Source organism: Rattus norvegicus, chromosome 1, assembly GCF_036323735.1.
Source record: "Rattus norvegicus strain BN/NHsdMcwi chromosome 1, GRCr8, whole genome shotgun sequence".
Lineage (NCBI taxonomy): Eukaryota > Metazoa > Chordata > Mammalia > Rodentia > Muridae > Rattus > Rattus norvegicus.
Genome location: NC_086019.1, coordinates 206,460,237 through 206,484,372, shown reverse-complemented (window position 1 = coordinate 206,484,372; position 24,136 = coordinate 206,460,237). Strand labels below are relative to the sequence as shown.

Below are 24,136 nucleotides of genomic sequence, written 5' to 3'. Positions count from 1 at the left end.
GTAAGCAGTGCCCTTCCCATGGGTCCCTCATTACCCTGGCTGACCATAGCCATCTCTCAGCCCACCTGCCTCATTTTCCTGCCTTCTAGCAACAAGAAAACAGTGAAATTAAGTTGATACACATAATGGGAACATCCTACCAAGTGGCCAAGAACTCCATCTTGATTGGGGAGAGATTACCTGCCTCTCTCCTACTTCTCTAAATAGTCCCTAATGGTGGATTATTTCCAACAGAGAGTTCCTCCTGCACCAGGACCAGAGGACCCAGGTCCCCTGCATGCATTCCCTTTCCAATCAGAGGGCAGCTGAGGAAGCCTAGCCAACCTCCATATCAGGCCAGGGGCCTTGGTGAACTTTGAGGCTAGCCTGTGTTACCCCTGTGATCTCAAGTCTGATAGCAGACAAAGTACCAGGTTCCCCCTGCAAGGGGACATGGGGCTTATAAGGTATCACCCACCACAGCAATGAGGCAGTAATCCCAACCCACCCAGCCTGTCAGCCCAAACGTCCTTTGGTGACAAGTCAGTGCCATTTCCCACTGCTTGCCCAGGACAGGAAGTCCATGCTTGCAGGTGCCTTGCAGTGACTTCTTGGGAATCAAGAGACACGGGCCTGGGGTTAGAGGGGTCTCAACAGCCTGGCCCCATGGCAGCTGCCTCTTCCTCCCCTTTGCTTGGCCCAGATTCTGTGTACTGGGCAGAGAGAAGAAAACCTTTCATAGAAGCAGGCAGTATCCTTCATTTCCCAACATATCTAAGGATGGGGGTCACTGTTTCCTTCCAACACAAGTGTCAGGGGCCCCCACAGGCTAAAGTGACCCACTTGAACCCCAAACCTTCTATACTGGCACTATAGGAACTCACAGCCTCTTGAGTTGGTCCATCTCCCCTCAGCACCCTCTCCCGTTCACAGGGACCATTATTGCAGGGGCCTTGGAGGTCAGATCAGAATGCAGGAACTGGGAAGAACAAAATTCCCAGGATTAATAGGGGGGATGGTGGGCTTGGCATGTGATTACATCAATCATGTCCTACTGAAGTCATCCAAAGGTAGTAGACTAAAGGTGGGAGAGAACACCAACCACAGTGAAGTCCACAGAGTACAGGACCACTGGAGGTACCCATAGGTCAACTGGGTCCAGCCTTAGTGTGAACTGGGGTAGCTATGAGACAAATACCTACCTTACCATCCTCCTTGGGAGGCCTGGCTGGACCACCAGGCTTGTAGCAGACAGGAAGGGGCATATAGTCGAGTCCATGCAGTGGCTGCCAGGTGATCTTAGATACTATCCTTTGCTCTGTTTGGGGCCCAAGGAGATCCTGTCCTGTACTGACTCTGGACAATGAGAGCCACATGGTGGTGCCCTAGGCTCTGCAAATGCTGTAGGACACTGTATCACCGTGTAGTCTGGGACCCAGAGCCTAGGCAGGTGATCAGTGTTTTCCCTGGGGTAGAAAGGACCATGGGATCCTTACCACTGTCTCCAACTGAGGAAAGGTCTTCCCACTGACGCCAGCCCCTTCCTCTTTACTCCCTCCCATCTGCCTACGTACTGACTGAGTTGACTACTCTCTTCCACTGGGCCTCATCTAAGGAACCCATACCCCAGTCCACTGACTGTCAGGGAAGATGCAGAAAGACTGGTATACTGGGGACTAAAGGCTGCAGTCCCGAGGAAAGGCAGGTTGGCAAGTTGCTCCTGGGTACCAAGGCTTATGGTCAATGATGACCTCCCTCTCAGAGGGTGGTGCCCAGCCCAAGGCCTCAGCTCAAGTGCCAAGCTCCCACAGTACATGGGAATGCAACAGCTGGCTAGGGCTGCTTCCCCTCCCCGTGGTGAAAGTTTCCACTGTTTTTGCAGGCATTTCCCTAGGCCTACTAAGAAGGCCAAGTCCCTCTCTTATCTCATCATAAACCAATATGAACTACCACAGGCTTTAATGTCCCACGCAGGGTTGCTGAACCTGCAGACCTACTCTCAGGCTGCCTTTGAAGAAGTCAAGAGTCCTGAGTGAAGGCTGAGCCTGAGAGTGCAGCCAGGTGGGACTCCCATAGCCTAGTTCTACCTGCCGGGTCAAACCAGGAAGCTCTCTGGGGAAGAGGGGAGAAAGGGTTCAGAGACATCTTGGGCATGATCATCAACGTGGTGAGATTGGTGTCCCAGGGAGGCCTTTTCCCAGGCTGCAACCTTCCCTGAGGGTTGGGGGAGACAGAGCCGTGCCCAATGTCAAGCTCTCCCTCATGTTGTTTACTTCAACCCATCAGATATCCAGATGGGGACATGAAACCCTTCCCATCCTATCTGCCATTATACCCCAGGAGCCAGGTTGAAGTGTCTTAAAAAGGAGACAGCCCTACTCCAGAGCCTACTCACAATCTTGGGGGTCAATGGCCTAGAGAGAGGGACTGATGCTATCCCTCCCCCTTGAATGATCCTTGAAGGATCCCTGCTTCCAAATCCCAGTCACCTCATACAGCATTCTCCTTTCTTTCTTTCAAACCTCCATCTGTTGCCATGGTGAGAGAAGCAGATAAGGCAGGAGCATCCAAGGCTCCCCTTACCTTCTTGCCTCCTTCGGTTGGGGCTCTGACCCCACTGTGCCCCAGTCATTGCCCTGGCCACTGAGCCAGTGTCCCTGCTGTGCTCTCACCTACTGACAGCCCAGAAAAGGGGTGCCGGGGACATCATGGCTGGGGCCCGTGGATTATTCCTATGTGGATAACCAGCCCCTAGAGTCAGAGAATATGGCTTCCTCTTTCTGTGTCTACTACCCACAAAATTTTCAAGGGCCCAAAGAGCAGAGGAGACATCCAGAACCCACCTTTGCTTAATACTGGGGACTCAGAACTGTCCAGGACCCAGAGCAGCCAACATCAAGGGCCCCCTGAGACTTGCTGTCCAGTGTACTGTGGTCTTCTCAGCACCGCTCTGAAGTTCTCACCCCCCACAGAGCAGAATGCTAGGCACTTGAGCCTCAGAGACTAGGCTGCATGATGGAAAGGCCACATGACAAGTGGCAAGTCGGGAAGGGGACATGGGCCCATCCCTAGGGCCTTCAGTTCCTACCTTCTGTTTTGAATTGCCGATGGGCCCCCTGAGACTTGCTGTCTAGCATTCCCACCTTGGCTGCATCCTATAGCCATCTCAGTAGACTTGGCTTACAACAGCTACAAGAATTTCAAGCATTCATTTGGTCTTGGATTCAGCACTTAGGTACTAAGTTATCAGCCAATCAGGGGAGCCTACACAGCCTTCACCACAGTGTCCTTGTGTTCTCTGCAACCGTGGCCCACTTCCATCACTGTCATGGTCTGCCCTCTGCCAGCTCACAACTCATTTCACATGGTACATTACCCCAGCCCTTGGGACACCACATTGACCCTGACTTAAAAGTGACTTCTGCAATCCATGTGTGATTGGATAGTGATGTGGGTGTCTCCCAGAGTGACTGGCTGGTGTGGATGGGGATGTGAGGCCTGTTGTATCCAAAGAGCTCTGGTTCACTAGGGGCACGACAGGTGATTCTCCAAGGTGACATAGATGACTGAACAAGTGATGATGAAGGACCAGGGAATCCTGGAGAAACTGTCTTCACCTGCCAGCCTAACCGTGACAGGAACCTAGAGTGTTCAGAATGGTCCGAGACCATGTCAGTTCCTCAGGTTGAGAGACAAACTTCCTGGGAAGGGGGAGCCTTTATGTCAAGGAAGACAAAGGGACAGAGGAATAAGAAAACCTGATTCCATACCAATAGCCTTGGCAGGGCCACCCGCCTGGGGCTAGGTCACCAGTCCAGCTTTCCCAGAGGCTCACTTGTTCCCAGGATCATCACGAGGCAGGTGAAGGGGTTTGACTTGGCCCTAACTCTGTGGCCAGGCTAAGGTCTGCAGGTAGGTTCAGAGCCAATGAACCTAGTGATGTGATGTGGGTGTCTCCAGGTGAGACCCAACACCCCAAACTTGCCAACTGGCTTAACACTCACGGGTCTGGCAGGAAGGATGTATTCAAGCTACAGGACAAGAAGACATGGGTCCTCTACAGCTGTTTCAGTAGCTATGCCCTAGAGTCTGACCCAGGCCCCTGGTATGAGCAATGGCACATGGCGTAGGCACTGAATTCCAAACCCTTAAAGCCAGGATTCAGGATGAGCAGGTGAGCTTCCCCAAGGGCAGACCATAGGTGTGTACAGAAATGGGGAGCAAGGACTAGGCAGAGGAAGGGCTACTAGACTGTAGCAAACTGTAAGCCCCACTATGGAGGAAGCTACGCTAGGCTATACTCCTCAGGCCATGAACTGGGCATCACAGTTCCTCCATGCTAACAAGAGGAACAGAGAGACTACAGGTTGGGTGTCCTAGGAGGAGAGGGTTTGGGGAGGCCAGGGAATGCTGAGCAGGATCCTGAGAGATGGACTCTACAGCTAAAGGGTCCAGGTCCCTGGTACACTCCAAGACCTGCCATCAACACTCCTCAGTGAGGTATCCTGTGAGGTATCCTGTGAGGGAGTTCCACGTCTCCCATTCATGGAGGAAGAGGGTTCAAGTACCTACAGTGAAAAAAACAATCTTTTCTCTTGGTCAGTCAGTTTGGTAGCTGATGTCCCAGCCCCTGAAGAGGCAGCTCAAAGACAACCTTAATGTGATGTCAGTGAAGCCCCATCTGCAGTTAGAGTCCCAGCAAGGCATAAAAACACTTATATCCCTAGAAGCCCACCAGCAGGAAGAGTTGTCCAAGATCCCCACAAGAGACCGCAGCCTCCCCTAGGGAGCACAGTGGGTACCCTTACAGTTCCCTGTGGAGGACAGCCTTCCTCTAGCTCCCTTATCTGGAGTCACATGTTTTATGAAACTGAAATTTATTGGGCACACAAGGAATCTAGCAGGATACTCCTTGTACCCCACTCCCAGCATCCATGCTGGAGCCTTAGCCAGTTCTGGGAACTCCCTTTTTACTGAGCCATATCTATAGAGGAGGGTAGGGACCCCACTCCAATCCCTGTAGTGCCAAGTGATCACATTACATTTCTATTAACCGGTCTCTGCAATTCAATACTGTAAAATTACCCCAACGAGGTATTTTTGATGAATCCTTTATCTGTTCAGTAATTCAATTGAGGGAACCGTTTGTCTAAGCTGGTGTCCTAGTTAAGGAAGCCTTGCTCGTCTTACCTCCCTTGTGCAGGACCTAGGGAAAGGAAGCAGGCGATCAGGCCACTGGTGGAGTCACTTTCAGAGTGAGAGGCCTGCAGACCCCCAGATGGAGAAGGTCCTGATGGAGTAGCACTGTTCTGGAAGGCATGTTTAGGATAAAGGTGGACAGGAGAAGAGGGGCTGGTATCCACACCTAGAGATCCAACACTAGGAACTCCCACTGGCCTCCATGAGGTTGGGATGCATACCATGGAGTGGCAAAGGAGACACAGTGAGTGGCAGTCCTCTGACCAGCAGCTGTCTGGCTTCTGAGAGACAGGCAGGGCAGAGACGACAGGATTACAGTGTGGAGCAGTCTATAATGCTCTAGGAAGGTAGGGGCCTGGAGGAACCACTGTGGACCTAACTGAGGTCTAGACAGACACCACTCCTATGCTTCCGTGTGCTGGCAGAAGTCTGAGTCCTGCAGTTGCTATCTCCTGCTTTGCACCTGCCAGGCCCCACCCCTCCAGTGCCCAAGGGATGGGCAATGGGGTTGCCATGGTGATAAGGTTGGGGATGCCTTCCTTGGGAAACCCCAGGGAGTCTCTTATCATCCCACACACAGGCAGACATGGGAGTTCAGACCTTCACAGACACACCAGCCCTATACATATGTGGGCGTGGGTGTGTGCACACGTACACACACCACTGCATACACCTTCACACAGGCCTACATGCCCATAGGCACACAAGTCTACAAAACACAGGACATGCATGTACATGCATGCTTGCACACACACACACACACACACACACACACACACACACACACACACACACCTGCACACTATGACACAGGCCTCTAGACCTTCATGCACCCTCAGATTCCATCCCAAAGCAGAAGAAGGCTCCAGGCCTCCCCATCTGAGCATCCTGGAGTCTTCTTACACAGGGTCTCCCGGCCCAGCAATGGGCCACCCCAATGTCCTCCCAGAAACACAGCCAGTACTAGGGACAACTTGCAAGACCCGGTGATATCCCAATTCCACTTCACAACCACCAACAGTGCCCCTTACAACACCCTCCACAGGCATGCGGTGCCCTGGTAGGTTGCCCTGGGCCTTTTCACCAGCAGAGTCCCAGTATCACCTTGAGGAATGCAGGGTAGAAAAGACCTCCATCCTTAGTCTTTCAGGGACACCTCTGCCCTGTTACTGTTGGCAGCTATGAGAACCAATAGGCCAGCATAGGCAAATGTACTCTCTCCATGCAGGTGGGATTCCTTGCCTGCCTTGTACCAACCCTGTTGTAGGAATCCACTGCAGTGAGCAGCCAAGACAGAAGATTTAACTAAGAGAAAGCTGAGGTGCCCGGCTATCACCGATGCATTCTTACAGCCAAGGAAAAGGAAGCAGCCTGGCCAGCACTATTCCCACGTCTAGAGAAGCAACCTCCCTCGGGGAACCATACACAGTTCAGGGACCCCAGTCCCCCCCAGGGGGACGTGCTGCTCATATAATCAAAGAGACGGGCAGATGGACCCATGCCTGGCCTACAATGCCAATGGGAAGCCCCAGTCAGAGAGGGGAGTAACGCTGAAGCCTGCAGTCACCTGCTGTCAGGGACAGAAACGCTAGCCCCACCCCTGTGCCAGGGCCTGCCAGTCCGTCCTCAAGCAGGCGGCCAGTAATCTGCAGTAAGGTAATAATAGAATCTGCTTAGTGGGCAGCAGGCAGGAAGGACAGGGAGAGGAGAGAGTCAGAGCTTGCCGGCCTACACTGATGCTTCCCAACAGCAGCATCTGTCCCTAAGTCCCATGGAGCTAATGTCCAACTGAGAAACCTGGCATTACTTCCCCCCGGCCACCTCTTCCTCTCCGGGCTGGCACTCAGGCTGGGGGTTGCCCTGTCCTAAGAGCTGTGTCTGTCTTCATTCCAGTCCCTGATGGATACCAGAACCTGAAGTCAGAAGGCCTGGTACTATGCAGTGGGGTCTCTACTCCCATGTCTGACTCCTGGGTCCCAGGTAGGGCTATCTGGCTGGCTATGCCCTCATATACCCACTCTGAATCCTGCAGCTCTAGGAAGGAGTCTCCGAGGAGAGGCTGTGATACAGGAGGAAGGGTCAGGAAGAGTACGGCATTGGGGATGGGAACAGAGCAGGGAAGGGTAGACAGGGAAAGGAGCGGGTATGGAGAAGTGAGGCCTGCACAGAAGAGCAGCCCTGGTGCCTCAGGCCCCATAGCCCCGAAGGGTTTGGGGTTCTGGAAGTCAGGAGGCAAACCATGTGACCCTGGCGAGCCTCCCAGGGTAGCCAGAGCCTGGCTGGAAATGCTGTAGGAAATGCAGGTGCTTCTGAAGGGCTGGGAAAGAGCATTAGCTCTGGAAGCTTCTACCTAGAGAGTAGGTCAAACCACACTGGGCAGCCAAACCCAGACTTGGCAGCAAAAGTAGGCCTGGAGGCTGGCAATTATTTGTGAAGATACCTCCACCCAACCTAGGTATCTACCAGCCAGAGACCAGCTTCAAGGGCATCAGATCAGCACATGTCACACCAATCATTCTGTACCATGGAAAAATGGTACCCCAATCTGCTCAGGACCCACTAGAATTCTCCCTGATGGGATTGTCATCCCAGCACCACATCAAAAGATCCAAGGCAGAGGTCCCCACTGTGGCATATGTAACCAGGGGTGACAGCCATCTGCCTGCCTTCCTGGGCCTGAGAACTGCCACTGACCCGAAACTGACCTAATCAGGTGCCGTATTCCTCCCCTCCAGATGATGATAGGGTATGTCAGAGAGTGCACAGGCCCCAAAGCTGTGTGTCAGGGAGAGCATGTGACAACAAGAGAGGGGCTGGGCCAGGTACTGCTGCAAACTCACTTGCCTGTAGGTGCTAGTGTGTCTAGGACAGTAGGCCAAGCTCTAGGGGACAATGGGACTGCCTATGCATGACCTCTTTCCCCACAGACGCTGGGTCCTGATATCACTGGGTAGTGCTTCAACTTGCAGACTGGGACGGCCCTCGGTGTATCCTCCCAGGGATGGGACAGGACACTGGATTGTGAGCTCACTCACTGGGACAGAGGTATGCCCACCTTAACACACTGTGGCATTTGCTATATACCGTCGGTGACACTAAAAACTAGTTGTAAGTCCTCTGAGATTTGGGGTTTGGCACCCACAATTCTACACTCTGTGATGATCCTGCTTCTTTATAGATGCCCCAGCAGCTGTTCCCACATTAATCTTCTGGCTAGCAGCCTCTTCAGAGCCCCCAAGGCCTCTCCTTATTCCAAACATGACCTGTTTCCAGTCACTACCATCTCCCAGTTAGCCTGAGGGGATGGCAGGGAAGATGGACTCTGTTCAGGGAACCACTGGGGCTGGCCTAGAATCAAGCCGGGAGGAAATGAAAGGCCCAGGCTGGAGAAGCCAGAGGTGAGCACTGGCAACCTCTCACCTCCTAGGGGTAGGGTGCAGGGATCAGCCTGACCTACAGACAACTAGAAGCTGGCTCCCCCAGGCCAGGCCCCAACAGCCACCCAAAGCTATCACATTCGTGAATGCCATCCACCCTTAGAACCATGAAACAAGGGGCACCCAGGAGTGAGGACAGGACAGGCTGCATCTACAGTAAGAGGCCTGCCCCCACTCCAAGATACCAAAAGAAAGGCCATGTCCTCACCTTCCTGCAGTCAGAGACACTCATGGGAGGATCTACCGCCAAGAGGTCAGTGTCAGAGTCTGTGTCAGTGAGAAGCATTCTCCTCCGGAGTCAGCTGGAGGCCTGCACCTTGTACCCTTGAGTATGCAGGCCAGGCCAGGACCAGCAATATGAGGCCCAATGTGTTTAAGTTTCCTCTACCCCATAGCCAGGTCCATGTCCCAACAGCAACCCGAGGCCATCACAAAACCCAAGGCTACACCTGGGAGACAAATATGAAAATTCACCAAAGACCTCCAAGTCCCTCACATAGCTTGGCACAGATAGCTTGGGGACTGAAGACCAACAACTATCAGAAACACCTTTCCCCCAACCTCACGTGGCAGAAGTTGTGGACTTCAGCACAGTCTTGCTGGACAGCTCCCAGATACCCAGGAGTAAAGGCTTAACTTAGGATCTCCAGTCTGAGTGCATCCCCTAAGAAAGACCCAGGAACTTGAGCCTTCTGCACCCCTTGGGCTTGGTAAAGGCTTTCTCTGCAAGCTAGGGTGGGCAGGGGTCACTAGATGTTGGCACCCAGCAGTCAAGGGCTCTCAGTACAGAGTAGGCATGGGTCTGGGGTTACTTTAAAGGCTAATAGTTCCAAGGACCCCTGAGCCCTAACATCTCTCAGACATGTGGACTGACAGATTGAGGAAAGGTATAGTCTTCTAAGTTGCCACAGTTGCATGCATACCCAAGATTCCTGTGCTCTAGAATGAACACCAGCTCACAGGCACTAAGCTTAGCCTCTCCAACAGCAGCTCCAACTCCAGTGAAAATACCCACATTCCCCAGGGGTCCTCCCCACACCAGTTCCCCAGCATCAGTTAGATGCCAGGCAATGTGACCGTGCCTCTCATGGCTCACTGGCTTCCAGCTCCTAGCACAGCCTCCTGAGCCCACATAGAGGCCATAAGTTAGTGTGTTAGCATAAGAGCTCCATGAAGAGAGGTCCTAGGATATGGAGTTTGGAACAAGAGGCCTGGGCAGGCTGGGTCACTTAACTGAACTCCATGCTTACTGTATCCACTGTCATCTGCTGGAAATTAGTATACCCAGAGGCTCTCGCAAAACCTTCACACTCTGACTGGACAGAAGTCCTCCTCCCTAGGGATGGAAACTGTATCAGGAGCCATCGGGCAGGAAAGGAGACTTCTGCCCTGCCTGGCATACAAGAAAGCTCACTCTGAGAAGCAACTCTGTCATACAATTCCATAAGAGTTTGAGAGACACGGCCTGAGCTGGGATGCCATCCTGCTGGCCCCACCTCTACCCTCAGATGCTGAAAGCCTCAGGACAGACGGTGGGGTCTAGGCCAATCCCAGTACTCTCCCTTGAGAGGCCCATCCCACCCAGGCTTTCTGGAGTAACAGATCAGCAGATGAAGTGGCCAATGGAAGAGGTCCAGTCCCAGGAAAGCTCTTTACTCTCATCCCAGTGCTGGGCCAGCTTTTGCTCTAGAAGTCAGAGTTACTGCTAGGAGTGGTAAGAGCTCTGTGATCCTTGGAGTCTCTGTCTTTTTTATATACATACTGAAACATTACCAGGTAGGATTTTTTTCCAAATAAATGGAGTTGAAGCTAAACTGGGTGCACAGTACTGATGGCTGAAGCTGAGCGTGTCAGGGAAGGGAATGCTGTGATTTGGAGACTGCTCTACATCCTCTCTGGACATGCTATAATCCAGGTCAGACCCAGCATAGTTTCCATAACCGCCACAATCCACAGAAATCCCCTAGGGCTGAGTCTGGGAGGATACTCACAGCTGGCTTACTGCTGTAAGTACCCTTCCTCCATGCCCACCAGGCTGGAGCCAGAGCCAGAGTGGGATGAGCTCAATTCAGTAGGAACCCAGGGATTTGCTTGAGGTTCTATGGGCATGTGACAAGAGACGCATTCAGCCCACTCACTAGTCCAGGGCCTGTGAAAATGGTAGAGGTGCCATTCTGAGCGTTAGGAGGACTGGGCCTATGCAGCCTCTTCTTGGCTGGCAAAGGTGACCACAATCCTATCACCTCTCACTGCCTGCTGCTACGCAAACAAGAGCTCCAGGAAATTCCCTATGTGGAAGGGGCCAGCAAGTAGAAGGGCCCATATGTCTTGTTTCTCTTTGTGCCTCAGTCCCCTGATCCCAAGGTGGTCCCTTAGCACAGCGGGAGGCATAGGACTGCTCAGTCTCATGTAAGAATATCCCCCTGGGATCATCTCATTTTCAGGCTCCCACCGACACACAGACAGGGAAACTAAGGCATGGAGAAGAGGGATTCCATGTTGTAGTGTGGTCACTCAAACTAAGCCCTAGAGATAGACCTACCCAGAGACATGGTACACAAACTATGCCATAGGACAGCCATGACCCCAGAGCCTCCAGACAGTTGCAAACACTAAGTGTGGTACCACGGGCTGGGGCTCACCCAGCTCCTAGTGGGATGGACTTGCCTTCGGTGGGAATCAGGTCAGAGGGATTATGCCTGCAGCCCTACCAGTCCATAGGAAGGTGGCACAATATGGCTCCAAAGACCAGAAACCTGGTTTGATGATGATGTGTATGAGATCCTGCTGCTCCCCAAGAACAGCAAATCTCTGTGTCCCTCAATATAGTCTAAAACAAGAAGGGTTAGCATTCTGGGTATTTGGGTCACCCTGGGTATACATACCCTCAGCACCTAGGCTATGCCAAGGACCAGCTGATAACACCAAGACAAGCCAGGCACTACATTTGAGAATAAGGTTGAAGGTGGGTCCTGAAGCTCATTGACCTTAGGGAGGGACTTTACCTGGCTACACAAGAAGCTGAACAAACCCTTACCTGGCCAATGGACTCCAGGCCCAGAGCACAAACAACTCCACCTTAGGGACAGCCTTCTCAATCCTAGCATCAATAATCCCTCAAGGTGGCCAATACCTTTTCTCGGGCAAGGACTTCTGGTCAGGTTGAGAGAACTCTCAGTCTGGGACAGAGGCCACATGCTGAGAAAACCAGTATCCAGGGGCCCAAGAGCCCAGGAGAGCTTGTGGAAAGCTAGCCCATGCGGTAGTAATCCTACCAAGCTGGTTTCGCTCTGGCCACAGGTTCCTGGAAGAGGTTCTCAGGGACCCACATCCATGTGATTCAATCTAGCAACCCTACTCTTTGAGCACTGAGGGCCCACTGGGCATTTCCACCACGACTCCCATCCTGATACTTTCACCCTTGCAAGGGCTGTAGGCAGCTGGGGTGACTGGGACTCCCAGGCCTAGCCGTCCCTCAACAGGCACATTCACAGTCTCCCTGCACAAACCGCCCACGGCTCTGAGCCTCAGCTGACGTGTAGCTGCCCCGACTTGCGTCACTAGCCCTGAGGCAGCTGTCCAGGCTGCCCTCAAGCCTCTGCCCAAAGGCCAGGAAGACCAGCTCTGTTCTCAAGACCCTGAGTGGGCAGTGGCAGTGTGAATATTTCTACAGCACTTTTGTCCTCAAGAAAGCTAAAGAATTTCTGTGCTAGAGCCCCTCAGAGGAACCTTGGAGTCCCATGGGCTCGAAGAACAGTTCTGTGCCCTTTTCTAGCCATTCTAGGACCACAAGGGCCCAAAATTATCCATTTATCTCTGGTCAGGTTCACAGGGATGCTATGTCCACCCAGAGAAGGTGGCTATGTCCTCCTACACAGTTAGGGAGTGGGGACAGCTGTGTCCACCCAGAGAAGGTGGCTATGTCCTCCTACAGTTAGGGAGTGGGGACACTACTCCATTCTACATTCTACATGGATTGATCAGTCACTCAGGAAGATGCTGTCAAACTCTATGCCTGGGTCAAGATCCCAGACCTGGCCTGTGACCAGCATGCCAGAAGCCACCCTCAAAAGGGGGGAGGTTTCTTATCGAACAGATGGACTTTCAGGATGTTGTCCGGCAGGCGGGGCTGGCTCCCAGCTGCTGGGATCCTGAACACTGGCCCTTCAGAGGCAACAGAACAAGGCCCGGACCAAGCGGGCTGGGCCCTGAGTGGTGGCCACCCTGGCACAATCCCTGCTTTGTCCCTGAAGCTGCAGCCGAAGCCCAGCCTCCATCCTGTTTAGAACTCTGGGCACCCTGGCTCATCAGAGTCTCTAGGTAAGGCCTTATGGACGCCTGTGGGCAGCCTGGACATGTTAAGCTGGGACCTGAGTTGCTGGGCACATTAGCTACCATGCAGGTGTGCTCAAGCCTTACTTCTGACCAGGACAGGAAGCTCTCTCATGGACCTATAAACTCCCTACAGAGTAGGGCAAAACAAGGGGCCCCATCAAACAGATAAGTCCATGTCTCTCCCACAGTATTCCCCAAAAGGGCCATGATAGGAAGCTTACTGGCTCCTACCACACAAACCCATTTGTAAATGTGGCCGAAGGCTTAAAGCCTTTCTACTATAGTTAGTAGCCAGTGTACAGCCTCCAGAGTCCACAGCACAGAATTGCCTGCACTAAGTCCAGGTGGGCACAGGACTCCCAGGCATGGCCCACAAAGGACAGCATGCACAACCAGGTGTTAACCTACCCCAGGGACACTCCAAAAGAAACACCCAACTAGGTCATTGTGAAGGTGTCCTCCTCGATACTTTGCCAGAACCCAGACAACTAGGCTTCCTAGTGACTTACTTGCACCACCCTTAGTAACTGGTGGCTGTCCTGGGGAGGACCTGCGTGTCCACTGTGTGGCATAGAAACTGGGTACTAAGGTAGGAAGGGGTTAAATTGATACACTCTCCCCTGGCCCACTCCATAAACACCAGGGAAGAATCTAGGCAGATGGTCAGGGCACGGGGACACACTTGACAGGCTGTGTCCAGGAGTGGGTCTGCCTGGTGCTTCTAACAGGGGGTTGGGGTGGTGGTGGTACAGGCCTTGCCAGCCTTACACTACTACCCATGTGACTAGCTGGGGGATGGGGGATGGTGTCTACACACCAGTTGACACAATGTCTGACCACTTTCAGAGAAAGGAAGGGCTCTGTCTATCTCAGGCAGCCAGGGATATAGTGGGACCTGGACCCCCACAGAGCCTCAGCCCACTACCACCGACTGCTGTGGTGGTTACAGACAGCCAAGTGGCATTCAGCTCTGAGACTGCCTGATGATCTGACAGAAACAAAGCCTAGGGAGCAGCTGCAGGCGCTGATTCTGCTTCGAGTCACGGTAAGGGCTAGCCCTGGACCTACTTCAACGCAGGTACAGAATAGCTCACTCCACTGCTTCTAGATGCAGTTCTCCCCATGCAATGGCAGAACAGGGGCCTAGACACAGCCCACTCTGGAAGCCTACCCTGCATAGGCCTACTCTACCAAGGCTCTGATGTCTAGTCAGGCAAAGTCCATATAGGTCAGGCCCATGAGCTCATCAAGGGAGGCTCTGTGCAGGCACATCCCACACCTTGAGTGAGCATCCTTTCTCCAGCAGACCCCATTCCACATCAGGAAGCTCGCGGATTAATGAAAAGGCCTCCCTGGTCTTCATCACTGCCTGTAACAAGGCAGAGACACGGGTACACAGGGACACAGATGCACTCTGAGCCACCTCAGTGGGCTGGGACAGGATGCAGTTCCTGGGGTTCCCCCACCTCTACCCAAAACACTTACTCTTCAAGCACACCTCCTCTTCCCTAGCCTCTGTACCCCACTGCCTGCAGAAACAGCTCTCAGAGAGAATAGGAACTCCTGAGTGTGAACTGTGGGAGGAGGGCTGGCCATGCCCAGGCTTAGCCACGGTGAGGAGCAGAGAAGGGCAGACGAGAGGCAGGATAGCTGCATGCCACCTGATATGAGCTCTGAACAAGGCAAAGCCTTCTCTCTGTTCCCAGTAAGCACAGCTCTAACGGAGTGCTAGCTTTGAAGCCACAGTACCCTCACCTGTACAACTAGGTCAGATAGCCAGAGCCAGATGTGGGAAGAAGGCTGTGTAATCCCACGAGGGACTCACAGCAGGGACCAGAGGAGCGTGCTGAGTAGTGATCACCAGACACTGCACGCCACCCACCTTCACTGCTGCAGAGGCCACCAGCCCCTTTCCACCCATATTAGGGGCTCTGGGCCTAGGCCCCACACAGCTTGTGTCTCAGCCCCTCACCAGCCTGGCCCATCTACAGGGCCTGAAACAAGACACTCATTAGTTCCTGCTTGACATTCAAAAGTACCTTGGTCCAGCAGCCACCTTTACTCCTGTTCACTCTCTCGCCCTCCACCCACGAACACCAACATCGCTGGTCTTGCACACCCACAGGTGTGCTTCCTGCTTCTCACCTGTCTTCCTCTACACCTGTCTCCCTTCTCACCCGTCTCTCCCTGATCACTTGTCTCTCATCGCTGGTCCTTTTCCCACCTGTCTTTCACCTGTCCTCTGATCAACCCCTTCACACTTCTCCTTGCCACCTCTCCTTGATCTGGTCTCTCCTTGACCCAACTCTTCACCCTTACTTAAATCTCCTTGACCCACTCCCCAGTCGCCTGTCTCTCTTACCCATCTCTCCCTCATCCCACCTGTCTCACCCTCACAGGCTTCTTCTACCCCATGATTCATCTACAGCCTGGCAGTCATCAGAGCTCTCATCCAGCCCCTTAGTGGCCGCTTGAAAGTGTGAAATGGATAATTCGTCTCTCACTGTGGCAGTCCATCTACTGACCTGTGAGCCCAGTCAAGTAAGCGTGAAGGCTGTCCTGCTCATTCCTCCCCTTCTCTCGGCCTGACTGACCACTTCTTGCAGAATAGTGGGCTCTATCATCACATCCTATAGTATGTCTGTGCTGGCTAACTCACCCCCACTCCCTCTCTCCCTCTCTCTCTCTTTTTACATCAACACAGGCTAGAGTCATTTGGGAAGAGAGGAGATCAATTGAGGAAAAAATGAACCCACCAGATTGGCCTGCAGACAAGGCTACAGGGCATTTTCATGATTAATGATTGATACAGGAGGACCCATTCCACTGTGAGTGATACCTCTTGGGTAGGTAGTCCTGGAGTTGCACAAGAAAGCAGGCTGAGCAAATCATGAGGAGCAAGCCAGTAAGCAGCACTCCTCCATGCTGCCTGCTTCGGTTCCTGCCTCCAGGTTCCTGCCTCGCCTTAAGTTCCTGCCCTGACTTCCTTCTGTAATGTGTAGGCTGAAGCAAACCCTTCACTCCCCAAGTTGCTCTTGGTTAAGGTGTTTTGGCACAGCGATAGAAATTCTAACAAAGACAATCCCATGGCCCTCCTGGGCTGTGAGTCCACAAAAGCAAAGTCCTAGTATGGGCAGAAAAGTGCCCTGCTCTGCCCGTGACAGGCAGAACACACTGACAGGCCGAGCAGCGAGGCCACACAACCCATTCAACTCTCCCTCTGGTCCTGACACCACCTGGTTTGAAATATCTCCCATTCCTCTTCCCAATTCACTCTCTAGGGGTACCTTCAAAGGTAAGGACTGTCTCCCATCTCTGCAGGGGTCAAGTCTGGAAGGAACTGGAAAAAGCACGTCTCGGATCAGAGGAAAGTTCTGCTGGAACCTTTGCCAGTGGATTCCCAGTCCAGCCCAGGGACACCTGGGCCTGGAGAGCCAGCAACTCCTGAACAGCCTCTGTTGGCCAGTCTTCCAAGTGTCACTCAGCACCTGGACCCAGGTGGACAATCATCAAAGGGCCTCCAAGGTAGCTTTACAGGTACGCACACACGACCACAGCCACAGCGGTCAGAAGCAGAGGCCAAACACCAGCAAAAGTGATAAGAGAAACTCGCTGGGTCCCAGCCACCCATGTAAGACTGTGCTATTGCCCAATGGGTGGTCTAAGAGAAGAGGAGCATTGGATGCTCCAGAAAGCATAAAGGAGCCACAGACCTCCCACCTCATCTAACTCTATAGAGGCAAGATCTTGAGGTCCAGCTTCCCACAGGCGATGATGGGCTTACACTACTCCACAAGGCTCAATGCCACCAGGCTATGCCCATCCACAATCCCAGGAAGCAGCTTCTATGTGGATAGACAGACACAAGCAACATGGAGCAAGGGTTAGTGTTGAAACAAGCAGGTGGGTAGGAACAGAAAGCCATCTGTGTGTGTGTTCCCAAGACATGTGGTCATGCCAGGAGAAGCCCTCAAATCAGCATGTAAGCAAGGCAGCCGTGGACAGAGGTCTGGCCCACACTCCCTCATCAAGCTTTCCTGGCAAGAACTCTGCCTCTGCCCGATCCCGGTATAACACCTAAGCTTGAGATACAGCAGTTCTGCTGACATCTGGTGCTAAGTGGCCGGGCCCAGCAAACACAGTCAGGATCTACCTACATCCACCAGAGTGACCCTTCAGTAGTAAAGAGGGAAGGCACGTGGGATGGACAGTCCCCTGAGCTGCACACTTGCACTCCTCAGACAATCAGAAGTCCGGACAGGGGATGCATCCCAAGGGCCCAGGAGCACTGTTGCTAGGGTCCTTCTACATCACCCGCCATCACTGTGTCATTAACTATACGACCGTGTAATGCCACAGAGAAAACAAGGAGACCAGCCGCTACCCAGAGTCCACAAGGCACCATGCATCACTCACCACTCTCATCACTCACACACCCAGGGCTTCTTATAACGACGTTTTATTGGGATGATAATTAGATTATTTCACTGCCTCCTGCATTCTGCTGCTCCAGGCTCTTCCCTCACAAACTCCCGTTGCCCATCCCAGGAAACACGCGCATCCAGAACTCAAGAAAACACCAGCTGCCTATGCCTTCCTCTCAGTCCTGGGCCCCTTGCTCAGTGCCTTGTTGTTGACTGCTCAGCTCAGGGGTTGACTCCAGGGTAGGAAGATGTAGCCATGGGGCTTAAAAAAAAAAAAAAATCCACCTTTGGTTCAGCGACATCACGGTTACAAGTCTCCAAGGGAACTCAGCCTGGCCCACCTTCTTCTCAAACATCACCTACCACTGCCTCCATGAAGCCCCAGGGGTGCTTGTAGAAGGCTCCCAAGTCCCCACCGGAACCAAACCGCACCTTCCCACTGTCCTCCACTCCCCAGCCTTCACTGGCTCTGGGGAACTTTTTCCAAAGGGAAAGATGTGGGCAGTGCCAATTGGACCTTTGGGCAGCCGGAAGACAGGCCAGTCCTGGGAGAAGAAAGAAAATGGCTGAGTCCCAGCCTCCCACAAAGACGTCTGTGTGAATGCGCCTCGCTGACCAGATGAGGGGGCTGACTAAACCTCACCCGCCCCAGAAAGCTGGCCAAATATAAGGTAGTCGAGTTCACTGCTCATCCATGGGAAAGCTGTGAAGAAATGGAACCTGCCCAGGGAAAGACAGTGAAGACTCTTGGGGAGGTTCATTTCTGCTGTAGGCCCAGGTTTGTTTCAACCGCCAGGCGGTGATGTATGGCCCAAGCCCAGAAACCGTCACCCTCTACCTCCCCAGGGAAGCCCAATGTCGCAGACACTCAAGCTTGAGACTGGGTGCAGAAGAAGGCGCTGTCCAGCTTTCCTTAGTTTCCTGCGCTGTCACCCCCACCAGAATGGGAGGTCCAGGCTAGGAAAGCCAGGCCAGGACCTGCCGGGCGGTGGCTGCTGCCTGGAGGTGGGGGTCATGCGGCCGGGACGCAGCTGCTCAGGCAGCACGCCTATTAACGCGGCAGACGGCAGATGGGCGCCCGCTCGTCCCCCTCCTCCCGCGGCACAATGGGCCCGGCGCTCGCTCGGGCGCACAATGCGGGCCCCGGGCCGCGCACCTGCAGCGGGACTGCCGGGAGCCGCCAGGCCCGGCCCATGCTGCCCCAGTCGCCGTGCGCCCCAGGCCGCGCTGCATGTCCTTGGGCTGCGCCCGCCCTCCCGCAACCAGTGGGCTGAGGGGCTCCACGGCGGGACCCAGGAGTGCGGCGGACACCAGCGCACCGCCGCCCATTGTTCGCGGCCGCGGGGCCCAGCCTGCAGCATCCCTGCTCTGCGGCCTCCTTCGGCCGGGTGGGGCCGGTCAGCACGGTCTCCCCAGCCCCACGGCCGCGCGCCCGCCCTGCATCCCGGCCCCGCCCGCGCCCCCAGCCGCCGGCGCGCACGCACCTGTCTGCCCCTTGCCCAGCGTCTTCTCCAGCCGGTAGGGCCCCACATACTGCGCGTGCTGCGCCCCGCCGCCGTCCTTCCCCGTCGATGTCATCGCTCCCGGGCCCCGCGCCGGCGAGTGGGCGCCCGGGCGCGCGGGCAGGGAGGGGCCGGCCAGCCGTGCGTCCGAGTCCGCCGAGCGCCGTCCGCGCTGACCCGGCCCGCGGCGCCCCCGGGCGGGCCGCGCTGCTCCGCGCCCCCGCCGCCCCCCACGCCGCGCCCGCCGCACCCGTGCGAGGCCGGGCCGCGGGGATGCCTCTCTCCCTCTCCGAGAGGACCCGGCGGGCGGGGGCACCAGGCTTCCGCCGCCACCTCCGAGGCCCGCGCCCCGCGCCCCCCAGCGCACGCCCGTCCGCGGCCGTGCAGCCGAGCCCCGCCGAGCAACCGAACCGAGCCACTCAGCCGAGCCCAGACGAGCAGCCGAGTCGCTTCGAGTGCGGCCGAGCCCGAGCCGAGCCCGAGCGAGCGCCACCGGCTGCAGCTACCGTGACAACTGGTGCTTGCAGCTGTCAATCAGAGGCATGGCCCAATCAGCGCCGTCCGCCTGGACCGCCCCGCCAGTCTCTAAGAGCGCGCTGGGCCGCTGGGCCAGGAAAAGCGAGATTGGGGCGGGGGCGAAGGGGAGGCCAGCATTTGGCTAGGAGCCTCCGGACCGTGCTTTAGCTGCCTGGTGCCATGTCATTAAAACGAATGTTGGAGCAGTGCAGGCAGCAGGCCTTGGGGAGACGTCCATGTGGCCACCTTGGTCTGGAGGTTTCTCCCTGCATCCCTGGGTTTTGGAAGGAGTTTTCCGCGCCTCGCGAGTGTCTTTCATATAAAATGGGGCCATTGGACCGTGGCAGTCGGTTTTGGAGTGTTTGTCACCCGGCGCAGGAGCTCCTCTGCAGGGTGGAGATTATGAGCACTGGTGAAGATATGGCATGCAGGCCCGGGTTCGGCAAGCGGCGTGGAGATACTGCTAGGTTGGGGTGCTGCATTCAGCGTGGGTGCTATGTGCAGTCTAGAGCTCTGAATGCAGGTAGTGATCAGAGGCATAATGTTTTATGCCAGGCGAAAGAGCTGTACACTGCAGTGCCCAAAGTGCCCTGAAAGCCATTCTCCACCTGCTGTTTCTGATCCTGTGGGAAGAAGGGGACAGCGTTTCCTCGGTATGCTGGTAGACACCAGTACAGCAGGATCAATGAACTCTAGCAGAGGCGCTCTGCAGCAGGCCCCCTGGTGCCTCCAAGACTTTGGCTGCAGACACTCTTCTATATTTAAGAGAAGCAGTGAGTCAAGGGGCTTCATGGCACCTACGTAATCCAGAGAAGCCTCCAAAAAAGAGGATGGCCTTAAGGCTGGCAGACCTACAGGACCCTCTTTTCTTTCATGAAACCCTTGTATTTCCTTAAGATGTGTTGTGGAAGGCGGTGGAAGAGGAGAGATGGGGACCAGGCGCAGAACTTTACATCATACTTAATGTATACCTCTGTCAGTCAACAATGTGCTAGGTCAGCAAGTCCTTGGGTGTGAAGTGTCACCTTCGCCTCAGCCACCTGCTTGCCATGGCCCATCCTAGGTGTCACAGGGTGAACTTGAGGAGGGCCCCACTCTTTCCAGCACTATCCGGGAAGGCCAATGAAGAGTGAGGACATTGTGACCCGTCCATATTTCCAATGTAAGAAAGAACCAGCCCTTGAAACAGCTTCCCCTCCAAAGAGCTGGCCTGATCTTTAGCAGCGGTCAGTTTAGGGTTCACTGGTACTAAATGTTGTCCTGGAATGAGCAGTACTATCCTGCTAACAGGGACACACAGGCAGTCACAAAGGGAGAGCTTGGGGCCAATGCTCATACCTCTAGGGGGGTGGTGATTTCTCAGCTGCATGTATTTGGGACCTTGGAGTGGAGTATTCAACGGGATTTGGCCAGAGGTGGTCTATAGAACACAGGCACACAAGAATGGCCAATGATCCACATGAGTCATGAGATACCAGGTGCGTTCTTGTACCTACCCTGCTGGTCACCTAGCCCCTCTGCCTACCTTGCCACCATTCCAGTGTCCTTGGCAGCATTTGGTCTGTAGCTATCTTCATCTAGTTCCCAACACGTTTATATCCAAGACTGTTTTCTCCCTACCTGCTTTCTACCATGTCTGCCTCTTGGTCTCGTCCCCTCTCTCTGGCTGTCCATTTTTGTGTGTTCATCTAACAGGCACCAGGGTCAGGGGTAGCATCTCTCCCCTTGGATGTGCAGCCCTCCCTCCAGGAGCAGCAGTGTCCCTGCTCCACCTACAGCTTTCAGCAGCCTAGTGACTCTCTGGCCAGGACCATCTGGAGCCAGGTCCCAGCCAAATCCGTCCCAGAAATCCTCAACTCCTACAACTGTACAGCAGACCCCACATCCCCCGTTCCCATCTTTGTGAAATCACAAACACATGCTTTGGCCAGTCTGCCATCATCCCAGTTTAGCAGGTCTGATACTGAGGGACATTCCAAGTAATGGCCAGCTAAAAGGCATTGTGACCATGGCTAGTGGGGGACCACTTGTTCCATTGTATCTTGGGGACAGGAGCTGTGACAGGTCTGGTGCTTTTGAGCAAATTGACCTGCTCCAGAGTTCCAAAGGGAGGTCCTTGTTCAAGCCAAGAGCAGTCTCCCTTCCCCTACATCAGTACTTTCAGAATTAGTTCATGTAACTCAGGACCAGATAAAGACAGGCAAACAAACAAACAAACAAAGGAAGTGGAAATCTACTACCAAGGACCTCGTAACAAAAATCCTTAACAGAGCATCAGCAAATTGATTCCAGTGACACATGGTAAGAACGCATGGGGATTTGTAGGGCTTTTGTCCAGTAATGTCCAGTTAACATTTCAAACTCATTTTAGTAGGTTAGGCCATTGGGCCTAGGAAAAAAACCTATAATACACATCATTAAAAAAAAATGTTTCCCCGTGGCCCACCTAGTGTCTGAATGGTCCCAGAGCCCTTAGCCTGAGGGTCTCATTGTAGTGCCTCAGCCTTCTCCACCTGCTTCTTTTTCATTTTGTTTTGAGACAGACTTTTTTTACGTACTAGATGTAGGCTGGCCTTAAACTCACTTATGTAGCCCTGACTGGTCTCAAGTTTGCCATGATCCTCCTTTCTCAGCCTTCCACTGCGTTGGGATTAGAGGCATGTGCTGCCATGCCTGTTTTTGCCTGCCCGGGGAGAGGGGCTAAGAGCATTTAGGAGGACAGCTAGGAGGGAGACAGAAGCAAGGAAGGACGAGGAATGCCTGCAGACCAGGCCTGCTTCTAGTTAACCTGGGCCGATCTGGACACAGCGACGGAGCTGGATAAACCATGACCAAGACCAAGGTTGGTCCCAGGACGAAGGCCACTACTTTGGGACTGCTTTTACAGAAATTCAGCCGTGGGGCCTGAACTTGGGAAGGGGCTGATCCATTTGTGGGACTCAGGGACGGCAGATGGCCAACCTGCAGGACCATGTGGGGTGCAGTAAGAAAGTCCACTTGCCATCACTGGTTCCTCCACCCTGCCTGTGACTCCATTCACATTTGCCCACGAAGGTGACGAGGCTGAGAGAGCACAGCGCTGGCCTTGGGAAGGTTGTGCAGCACTCCGAGTGCGGTGAAGAGCCTGGCTGGCGTGTGGATACCTCTGAAAAGGGCCGCGGATACCGTGCGCTGTGTGCATTTCCCACGCTTTAACCAATTGAAAGCAGGCCGGAAGGTCACATCTTGAAGCCAGAGCTTTTGTTTCTCTCCTCCTTTACTGTCTGGCACATGGGATATCGTCGTACAGAATCTGGGGGCCCCACGGTCAGGGTTCCAGAAGCCAGAGCCAGATGCAGGATTATGGGGAGCAAGGAGAGGAGACATTGTTTCCAAGGCTTCCTGGATCGCTTTAGAGCATTAATCCATTTCCCGGGAAACAGCCCAGCCCCCCCCCCCCCCAATGCATTCCCTGGGAGACAGCACCAGGGGGGCCCTCATCCTGGCTCCTTACTGTCTTGTACATACAGTATGGCAAAGCACAGTCTGGGAGTATGCACTCACACTCAGGAAGGAGGAGAGAGGAAGGGGGTTTGCAGTGGCAGTGCTAAGCAAATGAAGCAAATGCAAGTACGGCAGTTGCCAGGAGCATTTCTTAGATTCTCCTCCCTCCACTCCTCTGGAGCGAGCCTCAGAGAAACTGTCCGAGGAAATTGAGCAGACTCTCTGCATGGAGTCTCCACCCATTGAATCAAGATGGAACTGTAACCTAATACCTTCATCCACCACGTTTTTTGTTTTGTTTTGTTTGGCTTGACCCTCCGTGTATTGACTCATTTAATGAGATGCTTTCTGAGGCAGGGGTGAAGTCCCAGGCAGGAGAGGTGCCTCGCCTTGCGTTCTCATCCCGCCTGCTCTTGCCTGTAACGAGACTATTTATGGTTTCAATTTAGTTTTTATTATTATTGCTGTTTGCTTTTCAGAGTTTGGGGATGTACATCAAGGCTTCTCCCGCCTCACACGCCTCCAAAGCGTTCCTCGGCTGCCGGGGAAGAAGAGCGTCACACTCCTGGCGAAGGCTGATAATTAAAGTCAACATCTCAACACACTGAGTCAATTTCTTGAACACCTTTTTTTTTTATTGCTAGGTAACCCTGTATGTCACTTCACTATACCCAAATAATTAGTGGGTTCCCCCCCTTTTTTTTCCAAATTTAATGTCTTCTCATGAAATTTACGTTTAATAAAGGTTGCTTTCCTGCCTTTCTCAGGAACCTCCAGTATGGTGTCTTGGTCTTGACCCGACCATTCCTCCTGATGCAGGAGGGTAAGGGGCTGCCTATGGTTGTCATGGCACTGTGTGCGCATTACAGTGCCCCATGCTTGCTCACACATGGAGGAACACAAATCCTGTTTCGCTCCAGCAGTGTGGTCCTTGGACCTCCAACTTCTAGAAGAAGTCACGGGGCCCTGTCTTCCTGGCCCCTCCCTCAAGGTTCAGGGTGGAAACAAAGTCGAGTTGTGAGGCGTAGTCCCACCACAGCCCTGAAGCTAGGTGCACCCGTCACAGCTCCCTGGAGTGATTCCAACAAGAGTGGTTCATCTCTGTCCACCGTGATGCCAATTATGGTTGGGCATAGTTGTGGGAGCTCATGTAGAAACCACAGGCCTCCCTCTCAGATATAGGACCTCTGCAGAGAAACTGTGGTCCAGGTGGTTATAAGGATGCTGGGCTTAGAGGGCTCGCTTTGTGAAGGGCATCTGT

General features: G+C 54.0%; 1 protein-coding gene and 1 long non-coding RNA gene across 17 annotated transcripts in view; one reads left to right on the top strand and one right to left on the bottom strand.

Annotated features, from left to right (window-relative positions):
- The window catches only part of Brsk2 (BR serine/threonine kinase 2), a 53,117-nt gene extending 33,784 nt beyond the window's left edge, over window positions 1-19,333 (bottom strand). For 7 of the 16 annotated variants that reach the window (XR_005499534.2, XR_005499535.2, XM_039101279.2 and 4 more), the window contains exon 1: window positions 18,859-19,311. Coding sequence is in view for 14 of the 16 variants with exons in the window: in XM_039101279.2 (XP_038957207.1) it covers window positions 18,859-18,952 (94 nt within the window). In the remaining 2 variants the exon portion in view is untranslated. Of the gene's footprint in view, window positions 1-18,858 lie in introns of all 16 variants that reach the window. The other 9 variants (XM_039101273.2, XM_039101274.2, XM_039101275.2 and 6 more) reach the window with 5 other exon arrangements.
- Window positions 17,385-23,645, top strand: LOC134485203 (uncharacterized). Its single transcript, XR_010063199.1, has 2 exons — window positions 17,385-18,152; window positions 23,355-23,645. It is a non-coding gene; the product is annotated as an uncharacterized LOC134485203 (long non-coding RNA).
- The last annotated feature ends 491 nt before the right edge of the window (window positions 23,646-24,136 follow it).